Genomic DNA, 22,899 nt, shown 5'->3' on the forward strand with positions numbered 1-22,899 from the left:
TTGGTAAATTACACGCAAGTCGTAATACAGTCTTCTGGGAAATTGATAACATATGTAATAGTGAATTTAGGTAAAAGTTCAGGTTTACAGGAATCTGATGAGTCAAATGACACTGAATTAATTGAAACAAAACAAATATATACATAAACTAGGCGAATGCCCGAGTATTAAAAAGCAGCTTATACACAGTGGCAGGCAATCTAGTTGCCATTGGCTAGTTTAGAAAAGCTAGTATCTCTAGTTAGCTAAATTTTCTAAAAAGAGCCGTGAGAGCAAGCTTTAGTGACGTTGCGTTGCAGAGTCGGTATGGGCATTTTAACCCCGATAGTGACTCGTATCGCCTTATGAATCCATTGCATCTCGTGTGGAATAATTGGTTAGTTTCTTACCTAGCGAGATCAGATCTTGTGTGATATGGATTTATCAAAACAAGGTGGTGTAGTTAGTAAATTACACACCAGTTGTATTGCACTCATCTGTAGACTAAACAACCTGTCTAATAGTAAATAGATAATGATTAAGGTTCCTCTAAAACGACTGAATTGAATAATGAAGCTATTTCCTTGAACAAGCCTATTCTTTCATTTCATCTGCTATTATTTCGGGCCTGCAAAAAGCAATGCTTGCTAATTGATTACACACACCAATTAGCAAGCAGTTCTTTTGCAGGCCCAATATAGCAGCAGATGAAATGAAACAATAGGCTTGTTCTAGGGAAAAAGTTTTCTGGAACAAGAAAATAAAGTTTACTGGAATACCAAAAGCCAGCTTTCTCCTTCGTTTTAACTTTACTTCTCTCCTTTCAACTTCAAACCCCTATCTCTCTTTCTCTCACTCCCCCATTTTCTCCCGTTTTCCATTTTCTCTTTGTCCTTGTCTTTCTCCTTCTCTACTGATTCTTTTCCATTCACTTTCCTTCTCTCTTCTCTTCTTTCTTAATCACTCGCTCTCTCCCCTCTCTCGCTCTCTCCCCTCTCTCTCTCCCTCTTCTTTTTTTTTCTCTCTCCTCTCTCTCTCTCTGTTTGCATCGCATACAAAGCATGTTTACAAAAGGGTAATTTCAGCAATTATTAGTTATACAAAATTTATGTGAATAAGCTAATAAACCATTTACTAGCAGCATAAAAACAGCCAACATTACTCACGTATACAAAAACTGAATATTGTATGACATAGACTGTCTTTAAACATTCAGATCCTGTTTTTATACCTTTAGTAGATTTTTTCTTAATATTACAAAATAGTTGGTTGATCAATACAGTCATTTTAAATATATTCACTGATAAAAGAGTCAATCAAATTTCATTTTCAAATGCAAAAGCCTTTCAAATCAAGCAAGTCCTTTCTTATACAAAGAATATGAAACGGCAAACACAAAAAAGTGATGACTAATGGTTTTCTTACATCAGCAAAACATTTCTAGAATATATTTACATAAATAAAATTGGCAGGAACTCTCTTGAGATGAAGGTGAGCGTAGTTGGCAAGTTGCCATTTGACAACCTGCCAACTTCTCACCGATATCACCCTGTTTGGTCGTTCACCGCGAATGAAAGCAGAGCGTTAATTAGTGCCCACGCATTTGAAGCTGCGAGGTGATGCAAGCACTTATTTTATCGCGATTTCAGAAGGATAGATATATATTTAAGGCATTGATGTCAGAGGTTTATAGAATATGCATTCTGTAAGACATACCGTTAATATTTAGGTTTGCAAAAGCCATGACGTTGAGCACCTAAAATAATTCGATATAACGTCAGTGGTTCATAAAATCTTCACCTAGTTGAAAACATTGCTGATCATAACTTATACTAAAACCGCCCGCATATTATTATCTATGTCCGCGTTATACCGCACGGTCTTTACTCTGTTTTTGTGTTACACATTTCTAAATTCTGAGTAAAATATTTTAATTGAAATTTTTTTTTAATATTCATTATTAAATTATTGCAATATTCCAATATTCATTATTTCATCCTCCATAAAATATGCCTAGAATATCTGTATTTATCCTTCCACACATATGACAAACACCGTTTTCTATTCCATGACACCAAAATACTACATCTACCCATATCACTATGTTTCCATGACATGCATCATGCGGATTTGGAGTTGCATTACCTTGCGAATTAAGTGTTTCTATGGACATTCGTATGATCCGGATTAACTCCGGTGCCTTGTTAAAAAAAGTTTGGAAATTGTACGCTGTAAATTAATAATTAGCGACGCAAACACGTGAAATTCGATCGAGAAAGGACAACCAAAATATTGAAAATGTTTAAAATTGAATAGCTAGTGCATTATTTTAATGCACATCATTCGCAACTGCTGTTTCTCAAGCATGATGGACTCGATAAAGTTTCGCAAATTTCCAAACTCGCTTAGCTTGTGGATTTATGACATTTCCATAATGCGGTTAACTTTCGAATTGGCTCAAATTTGCAAATCATGCACCTTATGGAAACATAGCGCATGGTAGAGTTTATAAACTTTTTGTTACTACAACCTACAATTCGCTATCCTGATTCTTTTGTAATGCTGTTAGATGACCAACTTTTAAAACACGTCTGCTCAACTCGCTCAATAATCCCTACTTTCTGTCTTGTCAATCCTTTTTCTTTCTTTACATGAAAAAACATCATTTTGTTGACAATTACCGATGAAAATAAAAAGCTATACATATATTCATAAAGTGTTGTATTTATCGTACAATTTCTTTCTTATTGAGGATCAGAAATTGTCTTCTTTTGTGTAATTTTGAAATACAGGTAGTCGTCGATTTATGACCGCATTTGATTCCGGCCGGCAGTAAGTCGATTCGGAAGTAAGTCGGTATTGTATATTCTGAACTAACTTAAATGAATTTAGCTTACTAAACACATACTTGAAGAAAGTTTTAGTGTGTATTTTAGTAAACTTTGAACTTTTAACTAAGATTTTACCATTTATTTGTTTGCGAGACCGTTTTTACCATAATGGATAACGTAAACTTGCTATGGCGAGCAAAGTGTATCTCTTGATAGCGCATATAATAACGTATTGATGATATCGTGTGGCAGAAAAAATTCGTCCTTATAAAAAAGCTTAATGAAAATAACGAAGAACGGCTTAAGTTCCGGCCACACGTAACGAATTATTCGTTCAATCTGACCGAATTCACGAATTTCACAGAATTCACAGATTTATTCGGCAGAATATCACAGAATCATCTGAGCTGTGCATGCACACCGAATTCATCAACGAAACGCTTTTAATTGGCTTACCAATTTTTTTAGCGAGCACGATTCTAGTAGCTTTGACAAGTGGTATAGTCCAAGACATGTATGACGACGCACAATAAAAGTATCACCGCGATATGACTTTATACATACGATGTAACTGCCTATATGCGCTATTGTTGGTTCTTTCTCGTTGGTTCACCATGGCAGAAACTTCAAATCGTGAATCCAGTATTTTCTTTTAGGTGTTTTAGAAGCTGTAAGTTGTTTCTTTTTCAATAATAATAATTTCTTTTTATGCAGCAAAAGCTCCGTCAAAAAAACAGTCGCTATCTCTAGTGCATATAGGCAGTTGCATCGTATGTATAAAGTCATATCGCGGTGATACTTTTATTGTGTGTCGTCGTACATGTCTTGGACTATACCACTTGTCAAAGCTACTAGAATCGTGCTCGCTAAAAAAATTGGAAAGCCAATTAAAAGCGTTTCGTTGACGAATTCGGTGTGCATGCACAGCTCAGACGATTCTGTGATATTCTGCCGAATAAATCTGTGAATTCTGTGAAATTCGTGAATTCGGTCAGATTGAACGAATAATTCGTTACGTGTGGCCGGACCTTTACGCTACGCTTCGCACTGAATGGCCTGGCCGTCATGCGGATGTGGTCATAATGTCGGGTGGCCGTATGCCGTATAGGTCATAAGTCAACGACTACCTGTATAGCAAACCACAAATTCTCCGCTTGCGGAATCAATAGAAAATGAGTTCAGTAGTATAACATACAGACTATTATTTAAATATATTGATTTTACGACAGATAAAAGTAAATAATGCCAAAATTAGAGTTGTGTATACAATGCCCTTTAGGCATGTCTATAGCCAAGAGACCAAGTGGTTCTACCGATGATACACGGTAAACTAGGTGATTTAGAGGGAAAACACACTAGATGATATTTAGCGCGATTTCCGCGCTGCGTGGCACTAATCTGCGCTAGAACTCACTCGTGCAAAGCGATAACACTAGAAATTCTCTATCACAACTTGCTCAGGAACGAGAGGCATTTCGATTGGTTGTTTATTCCCAGAATGCAATTTTATGGTGGGTAATTATTTCTTATCAGTGTTCACCAACGTACAGTAGCAACATTTTGGTATTTTGTTACGATTGAAACATCATAAGGCGTCAATTGTTGCACAGATTGACCATCTTGAGAATCGTAAATATTTAATATTTTAAATATAAAAACTGCTATAAAGTAAACTATATATAAAAATCGTAAAATATTACTGTTAAAAATACAAAAAATCAATTTTTCTTTAGTCTTCTTGTAGCATACAACCCTTGAAATTGAGATAGGCCTAATAACAAAAATGGAAGGGGTTTACGCCGTTGCCTAGACGGCATATTGACTTACTTAAATTTATTAACAACTCCGAAGAAAATAATGATACGGAATTTTATTGGCTGTTTGTGAGCGTGCCCACGTTATCGTTTGTTGCTGAATCGCTCAAGTGTGTTTAGGCATACGCCAGCGATATCTCCGCACTCCTCATGACGCAAGCGATAAAATCGCCCAGTGTGTTTGGACCTTTAGAGAAGATATATGGTAGACAAAGTGGTTTTAGAGATGATATATGGTAAACAAAGTGGTTTTAGAGAAGATATATGGTAGACAAAGTGGTTTTAGAGATGATATATGGTAAACAAAGTGGTTTTAGAGAAGATATATGGTAGACAAAGTGGTTTTAGAGATGATATATGGTAGACAAAGTGGTTTTAGAGAAGATATATGGTAGACAAAGTGGTTTTAGAGATGATATATGGTAGACAAAGTGATTTTAGAGAAGTTATATGGTAGACAAAGTGGTTTTAGAGATGATATATGGTAGACAAAGTGGTTTTAGAGAAGATATATGGTAGACAAAGTGGTTTTAGAGAAGATATATGGTAGACAAAGTGGTTTTAGAGATGATATATGGTAGACAAAGTGGTTTTAGAGAAGATATATGGTAGACAAAGTGGTTTTAAAGAAAATATATGGTAGACAAAGTGGTTTTAGAGATGTTATATGGTAGCAGAGGCGGCTGATGCAATCTTTCATAACACGTCTATACCTGCAATAAACTGTTTACGACGTGATAGAGTCTAAATATACAGACACAGAATTGATTCACTTTTCATGACTAAATCCAGTCTGTGGGATATTTCCATTCATATCTTGTAGTACCTTACGTACTACACGTATGTATCAACTATTACCGCATCGATTGTGGCTGTAAATTTCCTGGATCCAAACATTTCTCATTTATTAAGGCGGTGGCTACACAGATTGACTTTGCCTTAAAAATCAACTTTTGTAGATTTTAGTACCTCGCATACTACCAACTATTATTGTAATTTTAGACATCGGTTGTGGGTATAGCTATCAATTAGCCTGGATTCAAACATTTCTCATTTGTTAAGGAGTTGGCTACACAGGTCGACAATTTGCTTCGAAAAATCGACTTGGACGGCTATGTTGAACGAGATATCTGCGCACTGCATCAACGAAATTGCCATTTTTAATAACTTATGCATTTTAATTGTATAATGACCTATAAAGTAATGCTTTCAAGGTCACTTTTAATGATCTTTTTTATTTTATTAGATGCTAAAACAGCCTTATCAATTATGATATTTTGCAAAAGGGCAAAAAGTAAGTTTTCGCTAATGAAACCAGCCAATGAGACACAAATAAGGCAAAGCACTCTGAGCAAAGATAAAAATGCCAGATCTAATGATCAAAATTATTATTTTACTACCAAACTCCATTTTTGGTTTAAAACCAATCATCCATAGTGATACATCTCAGTTTTTTGTTGTGTCCGTCTGTTAGCCACGGGGTTGCTGTGCATTTTCATATGTTCGGCTTATTTCATCCAAACTTTCTCAGTTTTTTGATGTGTCTGTCTGTTATTCCACGGGGTTGCTGTACATTTTCATATTTTCGGCTTATTTCATCCAAAATTTCCCAGCTTTTCATTGTGTCTGTCTGTTAGTCCACGGGGTTGCTATGTATTTTCATATTTTCGGCTTATTTCATCCAAACTTTCTCAGTTTTTTGTTGTGTCTGCCTGTTAGTCCACGGGTTTGCTGTGCATTTTCATATTTTCATCTTATTTCATCCAAACTTTCTCGGCAAGTTGCAAATATACTTGGGTTTAAAACTGTCTGGTTTCTGAAAACCAGCTTCATAAACACCCACCAACAGACTAGCTGCCTGAAAATTAAAAGAAATACCGGCTATCGTGGAGTTACCGTTAGCACTTACAAACTGTTGCATCTAATCATTAAGGCAGTTAATCATCTAATCATCTGCAGACTATCCGATTGAAGATGACAAAAATCTCGGGCATACGGTTAATAAATACCGAACAAACGAAGCGGCAATAATTGAAGGAACTCTGCAACGGTATCTGTTTTTTGTAAACAAGAACTTTATTTATGATCACTAAAATAATCCTTTGTGATTTTTCAAGGTTTCTGTCTGTACTTCATGAAATCTTGACTTTTGTTCTTATTCAACTGTTATAGATGTCAGGAATATTGGATGCGCTTAATAAAGGCCTCCGTTTACTGAAACATGGAGACGATGACTTCTTCGACAGGATGTCAAGCCGCTACACTGTAGCTCTGCTCATCGTATTTGCTGTCATCGTCTCTACAGGTGAGGGATGCACAACCTACCTCTTGTAAAAGCCAACATTATATTGATTATGGGCTATTGTTCAAGTTATGTTCCCAAAACCGGCTTACAGTAAACAGCCGATAAAATGACCAATCACATGCAAATATTTGTGAAATTAACTCGCATTGACTAGTGCCACAAAATGTTGTTATTATGGTTGTACATTTTAAATTGATGTTTTGTCGTAGATAAGTATAACACACTCATGCTAGGTTTGCTTGTTTGAAGTTGGTCCCCAAAGTACGACGCTGTTTCTACTATTGAAACAGTACTGTACTTTGCCGCACAATATGAACAGATAATTTGCTTTGTGTGAATAGAAGAGCTTTCAAAGAAAATTGAAAATTTTCAAACTTTTAAAATTCAAAGAAGAACTGTCACAAACTTTTAATACATTTTATCAGAAAGTGTTGGTGTTTTTTATCATTTGCAATTGTTTTTGAGGTTTGAGGTTATCTAACTGCTAGGATGTTTCAAGATTAAAATCAACAAAACCTGATCGCGGTTAAAACACTCACTCAGATCAAGCAAAGTGCGATTATGACGCCTATAGTTGCAAAGAGACCAAACTGCCAAATAGAATAGATGACCAAACGGCTAGATAGAATAGAGACTCACAACCTGAATGCAATATCAAATATAACAACGATAACAATTAGTGACATCATTCCGCGTGTATTTTGCTTCTGAGCATTTTAACTGTGATCGAATTTGGTCAATTTTAATCTTGAAAAGTCCTGGCAATCAGATCACCTCAAACATTAAAAACAATCGCAAATGATAGAAAAATACTGATACTCTCTGATAAAATCTACTAAAGTTCTGTGTAACTTTATATTTAACAATTTGTTTCGGTATAACAGTTTGTGCAGTACATATTACTTCAACACACTAGGGAGCGGCGGTGGTGTAGTGGCAGTAGTTTGATCCTTGTTACGGAGTTTCGGGAAAAGCCTTTGGTCTTAGATCGTTCCTGTGTCCCAAGACACACTGGTCATGTTGCCAGCACAGCCAACGCCACCAACCATCAAACATCCTGATAGTTAGATTTGTCATGGGATTTTAAAAACACCTTTGAGGAATGTAGAACATGAGACCAATGACAAAACGAATCACTGCGACAGTATAATTGTGTTTCAGAAAATGTCTTGCTTCCCGAGAGTAATGCATATTTTCAAGTCTTTTACAACAGAAAGCCTTTATATTGGCTAGCCTTAGTACCCACAGAAAAGCATTGATCAAGGATCACAGAGATGACATACCCACCTGAAACTTTGCCACAGTAAATTTAAGATATTAGGTTATTTTGTCCAGGAAAACAAATTGGTTAGTTTTCTTTTTACTCTCAATTCGCAGTTCCTAAATTTTCTTATATCCAGATAAAAGGAAAAGAAAAATCATAAACAGCGACTTAAATGTACTTTTGCTAGTAAAATTCTTAAACATTGGTGCTTCAAATAATTATGACAACTATAATGTGTCTGCATTTTGAACAAACTGCGACAACCATAGCGTTTTTCTTTTGCAATCGGTTTCACTAAACTAAAAAATTAAATTTGGCCTGTGTTTGTCAAATATGCAGAACTTTCTGCTCATTCAAAAAAAACTTTAGCTCTATTTACAACAAAAAATAGCATGTGTATGTCAGCGAAAACGTTTGGCGCCGATTTTCCTTATCAAAACGATCAAAGAATTCCATAGTGAAAGAGAAACCACACTCCAGTTAGGGGATCACCTGTCAGCGTGCAAGGTAACCTGCACTTCTGATTTGGCTGAAAAAGTGATCATGGTTAATTTCCCTCTGTATGTAACTAGTGAACTTTTTGAAAACTGAATCCCAGCCTCTTGTCTACAAGTCAGGTACACTAGACCATGGCTGCTCAAAATCAGTTTCCCCAACGCACATGATTTGCAAATTTGATTCAATCCGCAAGATAACAGCATCATGGAAACGGCATAAATTCGCAAGCGATACGAGGTTTTTGAATCGCAAAACTTTATCAAATTCATTATGTTTGTGAATTATGGAAGTAGGACTTGCGAATGCTGCCCATTAAAATACCGCACCAGCTATTCAATTTCAAACATTTTTAATACTTCCGTCGTCCTTTCTCAATAGAGTTTTACATGTTTGCATTGCTAAGACTTGCGTCGCTAATTATTAACTTACAGCATACAATTTCTTACCTTTTTTCAACAAGGTGCCGGAGTCAATCCGCATCATGCGAATGTCCATAAAAACACATAATATGTTTAATCATATAAAAGCCCTACCTCATTGTAGAATAATGGCTAAGCTCTCGTGGCTCTAACTAAACTTTGCTTTTATTTCAAGGCCAGTTTGCAGGCGATCCAATAGACTGCTTTACTCCAGCCGAGTTCAATGGACAGTGGGTACGATACACAGACAGACTTTGCTGGGTGCAGAACACATACTACGTTCCTTTTGATCAGAGCCTTCCAGGTTAGTAATTTATTGCTAGTAGACATCTTTCTTGTCTGATGAAATTGTGATGACTCACACTCACTTATAGACAGCATTATTAAGATAATGTAGATTTATTTACTGGAAATATTTTAAAATTTTATATATATATATATATATATATATATAACTCTATTGGCAATAATTTCATTTCAATATAAATGTTTTTCAAATTATGCCATACAACAATAATAAAATAAATAAAGGGCGGCAGTTAGCCATTAAAATCGAATAAATAGCCTGACAAATAGTGTTTAAAATGCCTTTCTCTGTTAAGACAACGGATATCAAGTGGAAGATTGTTAAAGCAGCTAGCAATGATATTTTCAAAATAATTATTAGTGGTTATATGCAATTTGTTCATATCACGTAGGTTGAAATGAGTTGAGAACCTGTAATTATCATGTGAAAAATGAGGTCAAAAGACATGAAAAATCTTGAAACCTTCAAGTAAAGTAAAATAAACATTTAGCATGAGTAAAGTGAGAAAATGCAAAAATTTGGAAAGACCATTCGTTGAGATAAGATATGCTGGAATATGATATAGATTTGCAATTAGTTGAAATGCTCTTTTTGCAACAAAAATAAATCCTTAGTGACATATCTTGGAGCTAGATTATAATAAATGTGTATACCATAAATATTATGGCAAAAGATAACTGATAATGAAATTATATAGCAGATTTTAAGTATGGCAGACTTTGAATTTCATATGGCCTGCAAACCTGGAGCAGGGTCAATGACTTCGTGACCTTATTACAAATAACGCCAACATGATTACTCCAGGAAAGTCGATCTGTCAAAAAAAATCCTTATATTTTTAAATTTATTTTAATAAAAATAATGTGAATGTAGTTTATACTACACATAAATAAATGCATTGATTAGTTAATTTTTGGTTAAATTAATAGTTAATTAAATAATTATTTAATTAATTACTTAAAAACCTTTCGAAATATATCAATTGTCGAAAAATACATATCATGCGACGTCGCAAGAACTAATTGCCAATCAGCTGGAAAATTCGGAATTTCTGTATACTTACAAATCGACAAAAGTTTTCCAAAGTTTTCCGAAGTGCAGAAAAACAAAGTGAAACTACACTGCTGAATTTACTTGGGCAGATGAGAAAACAACTTTCCGAGCTATCTCGGGTCCAGGCTTCAAGGCATTAAAGGCCAGTGCACACTATCGCTAAAATAGACGATTAGCTGTCCGATTGACCGCCTCGATGGGCTACTATGACATCATTTTGCGATGAGCGGCCAATGCAATCGTTGCTAGCGATGATGCGATGGACTTTCAACATGTTAAACTTTGACGCCGATGATCACAACTGTTAGCATCTTGATTGGCTGTTTGTTGACCACATCGGATCCAATTTCAACAGTTGTGAAGATGGGTATCAATTCATATTCGCAAGCATGGCGAAGAACTACACTCTGTGAAGAATTACATAATCAGATAATTAAATAATAACAAAAGGACCGGTGATATCACTAAATGCAATTTCGTAATTTCTAATTAGTTGTTGGTAGCTAATGGCACATTAAAAACAGCTAATAGTTGTAGTCCATCGCACAAGCCAAACATTGATCTGAGCAATAGTTTGCACAGGCCATAGAACTGTTCTAGAAGAAAACTTTTTTCTTGCAGGTCCCAATGAGGTAAAATATTACGACAGAGAGATCAGCTACTATCAGTGGACTCCCCTCATTCTTGTCATGCAAGCCTTCCTATACGCCTTTCCTAGCGTCTGCTGGTCCTTTGCCACTCACCATGCAGGTAAATAATCTTTCGCAAGTAGTGTTTCTCTGTTTGACATGTTTCTTGTCAATCTAAAAAAAATTTTTTTCAACACTGTCAATAAAAAAAACTTTAAAACTATTAAAAAATACAATGAAATTAAATAACTTAATTTATAATTACGTATGAATTATAACATATTAATAATATTATAACTAACAATATGTTATTAATAATTAAATACATATTATAAAGATAACTACAATGAATATAGAATTACTCTTTATTCAAGTATTTGTTAAATCTTTGTCGATTGATTTAGTTTAAATTGATTTGAATTGCTATAAATTTTTGCATATCTAATTAACAAAAGTAGTTCTCATTTAGCGATGACTCGGAGTTATGATGGCAATTTTATTATTAAACTTGTTAAAAACTGCTTAAAGTAAAAATATGTTTAAAAAAGCTAAATGAAAATAAAATTCATTTCTCAAAATCACTAAGGTAACCAAGAATTGAATGCATAGATATTACACATGTGTGTTAGCCATGACATTGTTTCTATGAACTTACTGTAGAGGGGTATCAGGCTAATATTTGCTGTATTTGAAGCATTTCAAAAACCAATTGTACATGAAAAATGCTAAAAACCAAACAGAAACGCTAAAAATATAAATATGAAGTATAGGTAAAAAATTCATAGGATCTACTTTAATGTACTCTACGATAGCTTAACATTTTTTTTGGCTACAACACAACTAACACAAAGGCAAGACAACACAAAACACGAGCACGCTTTTGCGTGATCATGTGCCCGGAAAAGCTAAATGAAAATTTTTTAAAAATTCAATATCCTTGTTAAAAATCTACACTTATTATTAAAATATTAAAAACTCAATAGAAAGTAGAGAAGGAGAAAAGGTAAATATGTGACAGGTCGTGTCATTTTCAATACAAACGAGGTCAGATCACAAAATTGTTTTTTAGCCCAATGTAATAGAGAATTTTCTCAGCTTTTCAAAACTGTTTTCAGAATTGAAATTGAAGCAACTTAACCTGAGATACAGGTTTTTATCGAAGAAGGTGTTGGTCAATAGGGTCAACACCACAAATTGAGAAAATTGTCTTTAAAGTTGATGGATTGAATTTTAAACAGTATTATTTGTTGACGTTTTGCAATGTCATAGCAACCGCACGCTACAGACATTATATTTTCATGAATGTTGAGATCTATAGGGAAGAGAACATGGCGAACGATATGAAATGGGTCCCGATGATGTCACTTCAACTCGAATACATAAAACAGTGAGGTCAAGGTCACATGTGTCATTGAAAAGGAGCACATTGATGCACAGTAAAGGAGTTACTACCAAATTGTGTTGCACATTTGCACATGATTATTTTGAGCATAAAATTGATGCAAATGTGTCAGTGTTAGAATAATAATCCAATGCACTCACAGAACTTTTACTGAAATGAATGCGTTAGCGTCTTTAGGGTAGACGATCCATGCTTCTGAGCCCGGGGAGACAATTTGAGATCAATGTTACTTGTTTAGTAGCTAAATTAGATTCAAATTAAAGCAAGTTAAAATTGATTAAAATATTATCAAAATAACATGAATATAATATAATAATATAATATCAATAAAAAAATAAACTACTAGCACTGCTGCTACTGTCTGAATGACGTTTACGTTTCCGTATCGGGGCGATAGAGCTAGCCTTAGTAGACTTTCTAGTAGTCTTTTTGGATTTTGCGGCGGTTGAGCTGTGATGTATTGAGTTGACGTATTGAGCTGTGATGGCTGTTGAATAGGCGCTGGGCACACAATATCTCTTTTGCTCTCATCACATAACTCTCTGATTTCTTTGAAAAGATATTGCTGACGTTCAACACTCAGACAAGGAGGCGGAATGATTTCAGGCCACCCTGACCTGGCTGACTCTGCAGACATAAGCTGTATATCTTCACTCTCCACGCTATTGGCATGCTTTTTTACTTGGACACTGCCTGCAGCAAAACAACGATTACTGCACACACTGTCTATTAGTATTACACTTACATGTATTGTACATCATTATTGAATTTCTCTATGTTGTACTTTCAAAGCCAAAATTCAGGATGGCAAAGAACACAAAACAAAGTAGGCCTATACCTAATCTTTCCACCGATTAGATAAACTGGTGGTAGCTCTTAATTCGGCTGATCTTTTTGCTTTTTGCATGAAAAAATCCACTTCAGTCCTTTATTGGAACAAGCACATTGCCATGATCATCCATGACAAGCTGGGTGCTGTTTAGGCGAGCCAAGCCAAGCCATTTACTACCTAATTAAATTAAACTCAGATTAAGTAACCAAGAACCTTTAGATAGTTTCTGTATAAATAGCGCATGCAAGATTTGAAAATTCTTACTTCACTAATTGACAAAATGAGAAACATACCTCACCTATATCAGAAAGAGAGGAACTCTGTTAGTTCTGTATTTCCTTTTTAGCAGGCCAAAGCAGTAATCGCAGCTGAATTTCGTGTGACCTGCGACGAGAAAATTCAGTTCAATCTCCTTGTACAGCCCGTTTGCAACGCGCCAAACCAAGTACTGTATTACTGCGTTGTTTTTATTCTGGCCATTAAAAAGGGTTTGATATACATAATTGTACCAATACATTTTCAATACAAACATGAAACTTCAAAACATTGGTTGTTGCTTGCATACCAACAGTTGTCAGCGTGGAACAAAGCTTTCTCTTCATCCAGGCAATAGGTTTCTAGATACTGATGAATATAAGATATGACGATGTTGGCTCCTTTTGTCGAACAAGCAGTCTCATCAATCAGATAATTCACTTGTGCAGGGAAGGTGTCACAGACCACTCCAAATAGCGCACACATCCGAGTGGTTTTGAAATAGAGTGGCCCAGGTTGCTGTGGGTTGGCAGGGTAATGGACCTAAGAATTAAACAAAACGAAAATTTGTTGTTTTTCTATAGACATGCAAGTACATTGTACATTTACTATTCATATTTTATTTTTTAAATGTATATTTTTGCTTATAAATTTGATCGTTTTTATAATTCTTAATTAGCATTTGCAATTGCGAATTGTTAAAACTCAGCAATTTTTCAACTTAAAACACTACATTCATAGCTTTATACCTTGTAATAGTCGACTAATTAATGTTATATTTTGGGCTGCGTGTGCGTTATTGACGAAAACATGAAATAAGATTTGCGTTTTGCAACAAGCAATGTTTTAAAAAATGTTTTTGACCTACCTGCTGTGCATACTCAAATCCATAGTGAGCAACATGAGGTCCAGTCAAAGGAGTGTTGGTACCAAGCTTCGAACCTTCTGTTAGATACTGTCGTGACGACAGGATCTCTAAACTACGACCGTTATCAGTAAAACTTGGCGGAAAATTTCCATCTAATCCATCATTTTCAATATCTAAATCGATCTTATTGTTTCGAAAAACACTATTACATGCTTCTCTACCCTGTAAATTTAAATAATCCACATCGACCTCCACAAATTCTTTCTAAAAGTCACCACCAACGATATCGCAGTTAGACATTTTAAAACACGATACATAGACTAGATAACCGGAAATGAATTTTCGCCATTTTTGTCGTCCTTAGCAACCACTTCAAAGTCTGCAAAACAGTCTAATAAAGCATCCTAGCGAATCATACGCCTCAGAAACTGATTCCTGACATATGATTCGCCCTAGAAAAGTCACGACCTCAAATTCCAAAAGTCTAAGCTGCATGGACCAGTTTCACTTTGAGAGCCTATTGCGCGCTATATGAAATGCCGCGTTTGTATTGAAAATGATACGCGCTGTCACATATGTATAGTAGGCTACAGTGTAGATGTCCTACACGTATGTAACGGAGGCTCGAAGAGTGGGCAGTCCATATAGCAATAGAATCGCTTAAGGACAGGTCTTCAGAATGTGAACCCTTCATTAAGTGAGGACTACGTACGTGTACTTCAAATATTGAAAAAAATGCTGTTGAGATTACATACCTTTATATAAATAAGGAAATTTTCAATCAATGCTGACAAAACTTGCTAATTAAGTCAAAAGCATTTGACATACTCATTACAGATATGATTTTGCCTTGAGCGTTTCAAATCTTGATTCCCAAATTTAACAACATAGGTAAAAAAAAGCCTTTGTAAATAGTATAGCCTTTGGGAACGCATGCCGTCATTCCAAACTTGCAGCAGTCCTAAAAGTGAAGTCTACATGTGTTCTGTTTCCTTTATATTTGCTTATAATTTATTGTTTTTCTCTATACAGGCTATGGAGTGAACAGGGCTGTGCATATGTGTAACTCGCCAGAAAATATCAATCCTGAAAACAGGGATAGACTGATCAAATTTCTGAGTAATCAGATGGATAGACTCTTAGGCTACAGAAGAGAATACAGAGAAGGTTAGTGGACACCCCAAATATAACTAGGAATACATAGTTAGACTCTGAGGCTACAGAAAACAGCAGGTTACTGGACTTTTGAAGTATAACTAGGTATAAATGGTTGATATCTAAAGCTACACTAGATTATACATGAGAATACGGGCCTGGTTAGTTCACCCCAAACATAACTAGGCATCAATAGATAGACCATAAGGCTATAGGAAAGAAAGTTGACAAGGCTATAGTAGATTTTTCAAGTATAACTATGTCTAACAAAATATTTCTAGATTATGTATTAGAATGCAGGCTGGGTTAATAAATGCCACAACCATAACTAGGTATCAATACATAGAGTCTAAGGCTACAAGAGAAAAAGCTGACAAGGCTAGAAGATTCTGCAAGCATAACTATGTCCAACAACATATTCCTGGGATTACATATTAAAATATGGACTGGGTAAGTAAATGCCCCAACCATAACTAGGTATCAATACATAAAGTCTGAGGCTACAACAAGAAACAGATTCTCTAATTCTACAGATTAGTGCTAGTACTCCAACTATAGACAACTACGTAAGTGTTTAACATTAGCAAGGTAAATTGTTCATAAACTTTCACTCAAATAGAAAAGCTCTTGAATGGCGTTATCTCATAGCATCAGGGCTGACTCTAATGTCACCTTCTAATGAGCGGCCTAACTGAATAGATGCAGTTTATACTGGGAATTGCTTTAACCTTTGTAACAGTGTAAAACCAAGTTTAGTAGACATGACCGAACTTGCATTTGATAACTTATTGGAAAAAGTGGAACTCTGGGATACAGCGACCTTAGGATATACAATGTTTCGAACACAATTTTTTCCGGCCTTGGCATTATAGTGTGGCCAAAAAAATTAATAAAATTGCCAGCAAATTATTAGCCAAAATTCTTCCTTCATGCTTGAGAGTGATCTGAGACGCAATCCGTTGTTAACAGCCAGCCAAGTGAAGACTCAGTAGATGGTTGCGCCCTGTTTATCTCAAAACCGTCTTGTTTACCGCAAAACCTCTAATTGAATGCCACCTCTATTTGAACTTCACCTCTATTTGACCACCATTATGGGAAAGGGTTGTAATATAAAGCGCCATGGCGTTCAAACAGAAGTTTTACGGTACATCATACTTCTAGTTGTTCAAAAGTTGCAAATAATTGTAAAGGAAGAAGCAAAGAGATGGTTAGAGGTTATAAGAAAGTTCGAAGAAGGGGAGACAAAATCAACATCGCCAGAATAAATAAGGAAAGCTATCAAGTGGTTTGAAAATCTTACTAAATTTATTGCGCAAAAACACTCAGAAAAATTTTAACCAGTCACTTATGGACAGTGCTAGTGAAAAATTTTATGAATATTATGAGCGGTAGCAAGAAACAGACTCTTTGCATAGCCGATTTCAGCTTACGAGCTCAGCCTTGGAATGGGTTAATGACGTATTCCGAGGCTCCACTGTATTAAACCATAACTGTCACGTGCAACTTTCATCGTATTTTCTAGGTAAATCAGACACGCTGATTCCGACATTGTACTCAAAATAAAGATTAGTCCACTAAACTTAAAAGTCATTAAGGCTTTTTTAAAGCGTTTCTATATCTGTCTCGAAAACAACACAGCGGCATAACAAACTCTGCCCATAAATATGTGGCGAAACCTAGCTTTTTCATAAACGGAAGTTAGGGATATTTAGTCCTAATTAGAATAATAGAGATGGGTGTCGTAAAACCCATTATTATCTAAACCCAGCCTGTAAAATAATCTCAGTCTTTTATAAAAGGTATATAAACTATTCAAAATTACTTGTAGCTTGTTACATTATGTTTAAATAGGCTGAACGGCGAGAAAAATGAGCTCAAAAAGCGCGATTTTATCACAAGCTGCTAGCGTTGTTATCGCGCTTTTTTGAGTTCATTTTTCTCGGCGTTCAGCCTATTTAAACATCATGTAACAAGCTAGGAGCAATTTTAAATAGTTTATATACCTTTCATAAAAGACTGAGATTATTTTACAGGCTGGGTTTAGATAGTAATGGGTTTTATTTAAGACACCCATCTCTATTATTCTAAATCGGACTAAATATCCCTAACTTCCATTCCTAAAAAGCTAAGTTTCATCACATATTTATGGGCGGAGTTTGTTATGCCGTTGTGTTGTTTTCGAGACGGGTATATTGAAACACTTTAAAAAGCCTTAATGACTTTGAAGGTTAGTGGGCCAATCTTTATTTTGAGTACAAAATCGGAATCAGCGTGTCTGATTTACTTAAAAAATACAATAAAAGTTGTACGTGATAGTTATGGTTTAACTTTAGACGAGTTTATCACGCCTGTGTAGTTGGTGTGAAAAAAATTAGTTTATTACTTCAGATTTCCTCATTAAAACCTAACTGACCTTTGAATGATCTTTGAATACCAAGGAATACATGTACTTTACTGTAAACATGTTTGTAGGTTGGGTGGCCAGCGCGCGACGAAAAATCGCGAAGAAGGCAAATCTACGATTTGGCAAAAGATATGGCTGCCATTTGGTTCTCATCTACCTCATAGTAAAGCTCTGTTTCATAGGTATGTTTACAACTCTAATAAAAAAAGACTGTATGCAGCAGTGCATCATCAAATACCTACAAGGTGTCTGTAGTACAGTTACATACATATAAGTCTTTTGTGGCATTCTTTGATGCCACATGCCACATGGAGACGCTAAATGCTATGAAGCTTGCATGTCCTGAGTTTGGATCCAGTACGATGCAATCCTTTTTCCAACATGGCTTAGACAGAAGTTACTAGTGCCTTGGCTATCTAGAGAGTCTAAAGAGTCATGTTGTTGAAGAAGATGCTTTTTCAACAACATTGGCTCTCTAAAAATGGATCACATAAAAGAGCCTGTGATAAATGGAAAAAGTAAGTTCCTACGGTTCCAACGGCTCTGAGGAATATCCTGCTGTGAGCACGTGTTGGTTTCTACATTTGCCATATCAGTTACAATCTATATAAATCTCAGTTAGCCATTGTTTGTCATCATTCAGTGTCTGTCCAGCGATAGCAATTAAAATCCAGCAATGAAAAACACGTATCACAGATGATTTGATCTGAGGACCTCCCATTCACAAGGCGACAAGCTAACCCATAAGGCTACACAAGATGCAATGGATTCATTAGGCGATATGAGCCACTATCTGGGTCGAAATACGCATGGCGACTCTGCGTTACACATAACGTCACTAAAGCTTGCTTTCACAGTTTTTATTAGTAAGTTTAGCAATAGCTATACTAGCTTACTCAAATTAGCCAAAGGCAACCACATTACCTACTAATGTTTATAAGCTGTTTGTTAATACCCGTGCAACGCCGGATATTCGGCTAGTCTTTACTATAATGAAAGCCGTGTCTGTCCATTAATCAAAAGCCCTGGTTGGAAGTTGTGAAAAAATGTTGCATTGTACAGTATTCAAACTCGTGACATGCAGTTTGGTAAACCAACACTCACACTCTGGAGCCAAACAGCCACTTTCCAGCCTAACAGAATAATTGTATGTAAGGTTATTACACCTGACAATCACTCAATGGCACACTAGACAGCCAGGGCACTAGTAACTCCTGTCTAAGCCATGTTGGAAAAAGGATTGCATTGTACTGGATCCAAACTCGGGACATTCAGCCTGGCAGACTGACAATCCGGCGCCAACTCCAATCGATGCCTTTCCAGGTTTCGGAATAATAGATGTAGTTATTACCGCTGACGATTTATCACGGTACACTGGACTGATGAGGTGCAATTTCAGAATAACTTTAGATTACAGCCAAACATGAAAAAATCTAGCAATTGTTTGCTAAATTACATAACCTGAAGGAGTCGATAAAAAATAAAAATCATTAATGGTAAGCAACTTAATGACACATGTCACAGGTGCTTGACCAGCTAATAGTTAGTATGCCTACTTTTATATCGACATGACAATCAACTAGAAATTTGAAAATTTAATTAAATAATTTCCTCTACAACTAGAAAGAAGCTTGCAAGTATTACCCTTAAATTACTTTATTACCCCTATGACAAATAATCTTTGAAAAATGAAATTCCGTGACTGTCTGGGCTACAATATCTCCACAATCTTTACTATGTACAATAATTTCCATGTCTGTCTGTAGCAATGGTTGGAGGTTGCAAAAATATTACATCGTACGGGATTTGAACTCGTGGAATATAAAAAAAGGCACTTCTAGATTCACTGATGGTAGCCAAGCACATGTTTTATCATATTTACCAATGTCTTAGTACATGCCAAAGAATATATTCCTAACAAATGTGAAATGTACAAAAGTTGAAAGTGTGTTCAGTCGTAGTAAAATCAACCTATGATATGTGAGCATTAGCAACATGTTATATCTACCATAAATAAAATAAGAAAAACATGGTGAACTGAAAAATCCTGGCATTACAGAAAAGTATCAGGCAGCGCAACCAGTTCTGAAACTATCGTTTCTGTTGCACACTGACCTTTTCCAAACACACTTAACGACCAGCTCACATTTGACAGTTTTGTTTGCAACATATTTTCATATCAAAAAATTAAAAAAAAGCAGTGAACCCTTCTATAGAATTGTGGATCTGTAAGTCTCTACATCAACTCTCTGCTGCTGTGTTACAGGCAATGCGATTGGCCAGATCTATCTAATGAACGAAATCATAGGCGATGGCTACACCGCTTACGGCTGGAGAGTGCTGAAGATGGCCATAGATGGGGAAGAATGGGACGAAAGCCCGTTCTTTCCTCGAGTCACGAACTGCTTTTTTAAGGTATAAAATGTTTATTTTGACTTTTATCCGTTCTTTTTATTATTTTACCTCTGAATAAAGAGAAATGCCTTTTTTAGTTATAGTATGACACTCTACCTATGATTACTAGTATGTATATCATCTAAGGTATAACATGATGCTCTACCTATAATTACGAGTATGTATATCATCTAAGGTATAACATGATGCTCTACCTATAATTACTAGTATGTATATCATCTAAGCTATAACATGATGCTCTACCTATGATTACTAGTACGTATGTCATCTAAGGTATAACATGATACTATACCTATGATTACTAGTATGTATATCATCTAAGGTATAACATGATGCTCTACCTATGATTACTAGTATGTATATCATCTAAGCTATAACATGATACTATACCTATGATTACTAGTATGTATATCATCTAAGGTATAACATGATACTTTACCTATGACTACTAGTATGTATATCATCTAAGGTATAACATAATACTCTACCTATGACTAATGGTATGTGTATCATATAAGCTACATGTATAACCTGATACTCTACCTGATTACTAGTATGTATATTATCTAATCTATAACATGATATTCTGCCAATAATTGCAGTATATCAAAATGAGAGACTTTGATGCAAATACGTAGTCCATTACCCTTTCATCAACCACTTTTACCATATAATTTTTTACAATACAAATAACATAACCATTTATCAATATTTTAAGTTTTTATTCCCTTGTGATCACCACTAGTATTCTTGTGATCACTAGTAGTACCTTGTGATTGCCACTTGTAATACCTTGTGATCACTAGTAGTACCTTGTGATCATTAGTAATATTCTGCAGATACGGCGACTTGGAGAGAACCAACATGACTATGTGGTCCAGTGTGTACTGCCCATAAACCTATTCAATGAGAAAATCTACCTCTTCCTTTGGTGGTGGACCTGTCTAGTAGCCCTCATGTCAACCATTGGCCTCTTCACCTACATCCCAATCTTCTTCTCCTTCTCCAACAAACGGTCAGTTAGCGTGGCTCAATCAGATCCCTATTGCCTATGGCATACAAATGATTCATATCAGGAAAATTTTTCATATATATAAACAATATATATATATATATATAAAACAATATATAAAATAATATGTTATAAATATATTATATATAACTATGATATATAGTATATATAACATATATAATATTTATATATACATGTATTACTTTATTGCCAATAATTTCTTGTCAAATGTTTTTCAAATTATGCCATACAAGAATCATACAAAAATGCAACATTGAGCCAATAAAATTAAATACACATGTTTGACATATAGCATCGAAATTATCTTCCTCTGTTAAAAACAAATAGTAAGTGAAAGCTATCAACGATGTTTTCCAAATAACTGTTTGAGGTTTTACAAAATTTTTTCATATCCAATATGTTGGAATGAATTGGAAACCTATAAGTGTCATGAAAACATGAGGAAACAAACTATAAAAGATTTTATGAACCCTGTATGATCTCCCTAACGGCATCACGTTTTTCTTTTGTGTCTTGCTTAGTCAAGAGACTGGCTAAACATGGAGTAATTGATGATAATATATGACATAATGATTAATCAGAACGTCAACATATATTCATTGCACGTTTGTTTTCCAATTCAGAACTTAGAATTGATTTCATTAATAATAATTAAATAAACATAACCTAATATACATAATTGAATATATTTTTATTAAATTAATCAAATAAATGTCATTAAATTAACCACAAGTTTATATAACTAGTTGCGCAAAATGACAGAATGTGGTAAACTAAGCCACAATCCTGTAAAACTTAGCTTGGCATTGGGAAAAAGGTGATGATCATGCCTAAGATATTTCAAGTAGTAAGACCAATGGTGTATATATATGGGATTGCTTCCTCATTATCATCAGAGAAGACAACTCTTGATATTGTTCACATATGTATGAGAGCTATTCCTGTTTTGAAGCTGATTTTATGCAATGGATCCCGAAATAATTATTTTCAGAGTAATTTGATGTGGCTATATAACTAAATTTAAACTTTAAAATTAAAAAGTCAATTAATATAAACATATAAGATACTTGAAAAAGTTCAAATTTGAAAAAGGTTATGAAGCTTTTCAAGAAAGTTCATAATAACTATAATTATTCATTGAGTTAATGCAAGGGCTTTTGGATTTGCTAATCTTTACCACAAAATTACCAATTAGGTTCACAACTAGCATAAAATGAACATTTTTTTAACAGTGTGAGCGAGTGTAAAGCATTACTATCTTATTTAATTAAGCATGCTAATTTAATTTAATTGAACTCTAATTTAATTAACCATGTTTTCTGTCTGATATAGTGTTTATGATTTTCTTCCTAAAATACATTATGTAATCTTTGGCATGACAAGATATGCTTTTAATATTTGAATGATTTTATGTAATTATGTGATATGGCATAAAA

At 34.9% G+C, this 22,899-nt stretch overlaps 1 protein-coding gene across 2 annotated transcripts in view; it reads left to right on the forward strand.

The window, feature by feature from the left end:
• Nucleotides 1-22,899, forward strand: part of LOC137398464 (innexin unc-9-like) — a 59,194-nt gene that overhangs the window by 19,642 nt on the left and 16,653 nt on the right. For both annotated transcript variants that reach the window (XM_068084582.1, XM_068084580.1), the window contains exons 3-9: nucleotides 6,797-6,929; nucleotides 9,286-9,414; nucleotides 11,092-11,220; nucleotides 15,489-15,623; nucleotides 18,084-18,197; nucleotides 20,282-20,430; nucleotides 21,270-21,445. In XM_068084582.1, coding sequence (XP_067940683.1) covers nucleotides 6,797-6,929; nucleotides 9,286-9,414; nucleotides 11,092-11,220; nucleotides 15,489-15,623; nucleotides 18,084-18,197; nucleotides 20,282-20,430; nucleotides 21,270-21,445 — 965 coding nt within the window. The remainder of the gene's footprint in view (nucleotides 1-6,796; nucleotides 6,930-9,285; nucleotides 9,415-11,091; nucleotides 11,221-15,488; nucleotides 15,624-18,083; nucleotides 18,198-20,281; nucleotides 20,431-21,269; nucleotides 21,446-22,899) is intronic.

Source organism: Watersipora subatra, chromosome 6 (genome assembly GCF_963576615.1).
Source record: "Watersipora subatra chromosome 6, tzWatSuba1.1, whole genome shotgun sequence".
Taxonomy (NCBI): Eukaryota; Metazoa; Bryozoa; class Gymnolaemata; order Cheilostomatida; family Watersiporidae; genus Watersipora; species Watersipora subatra.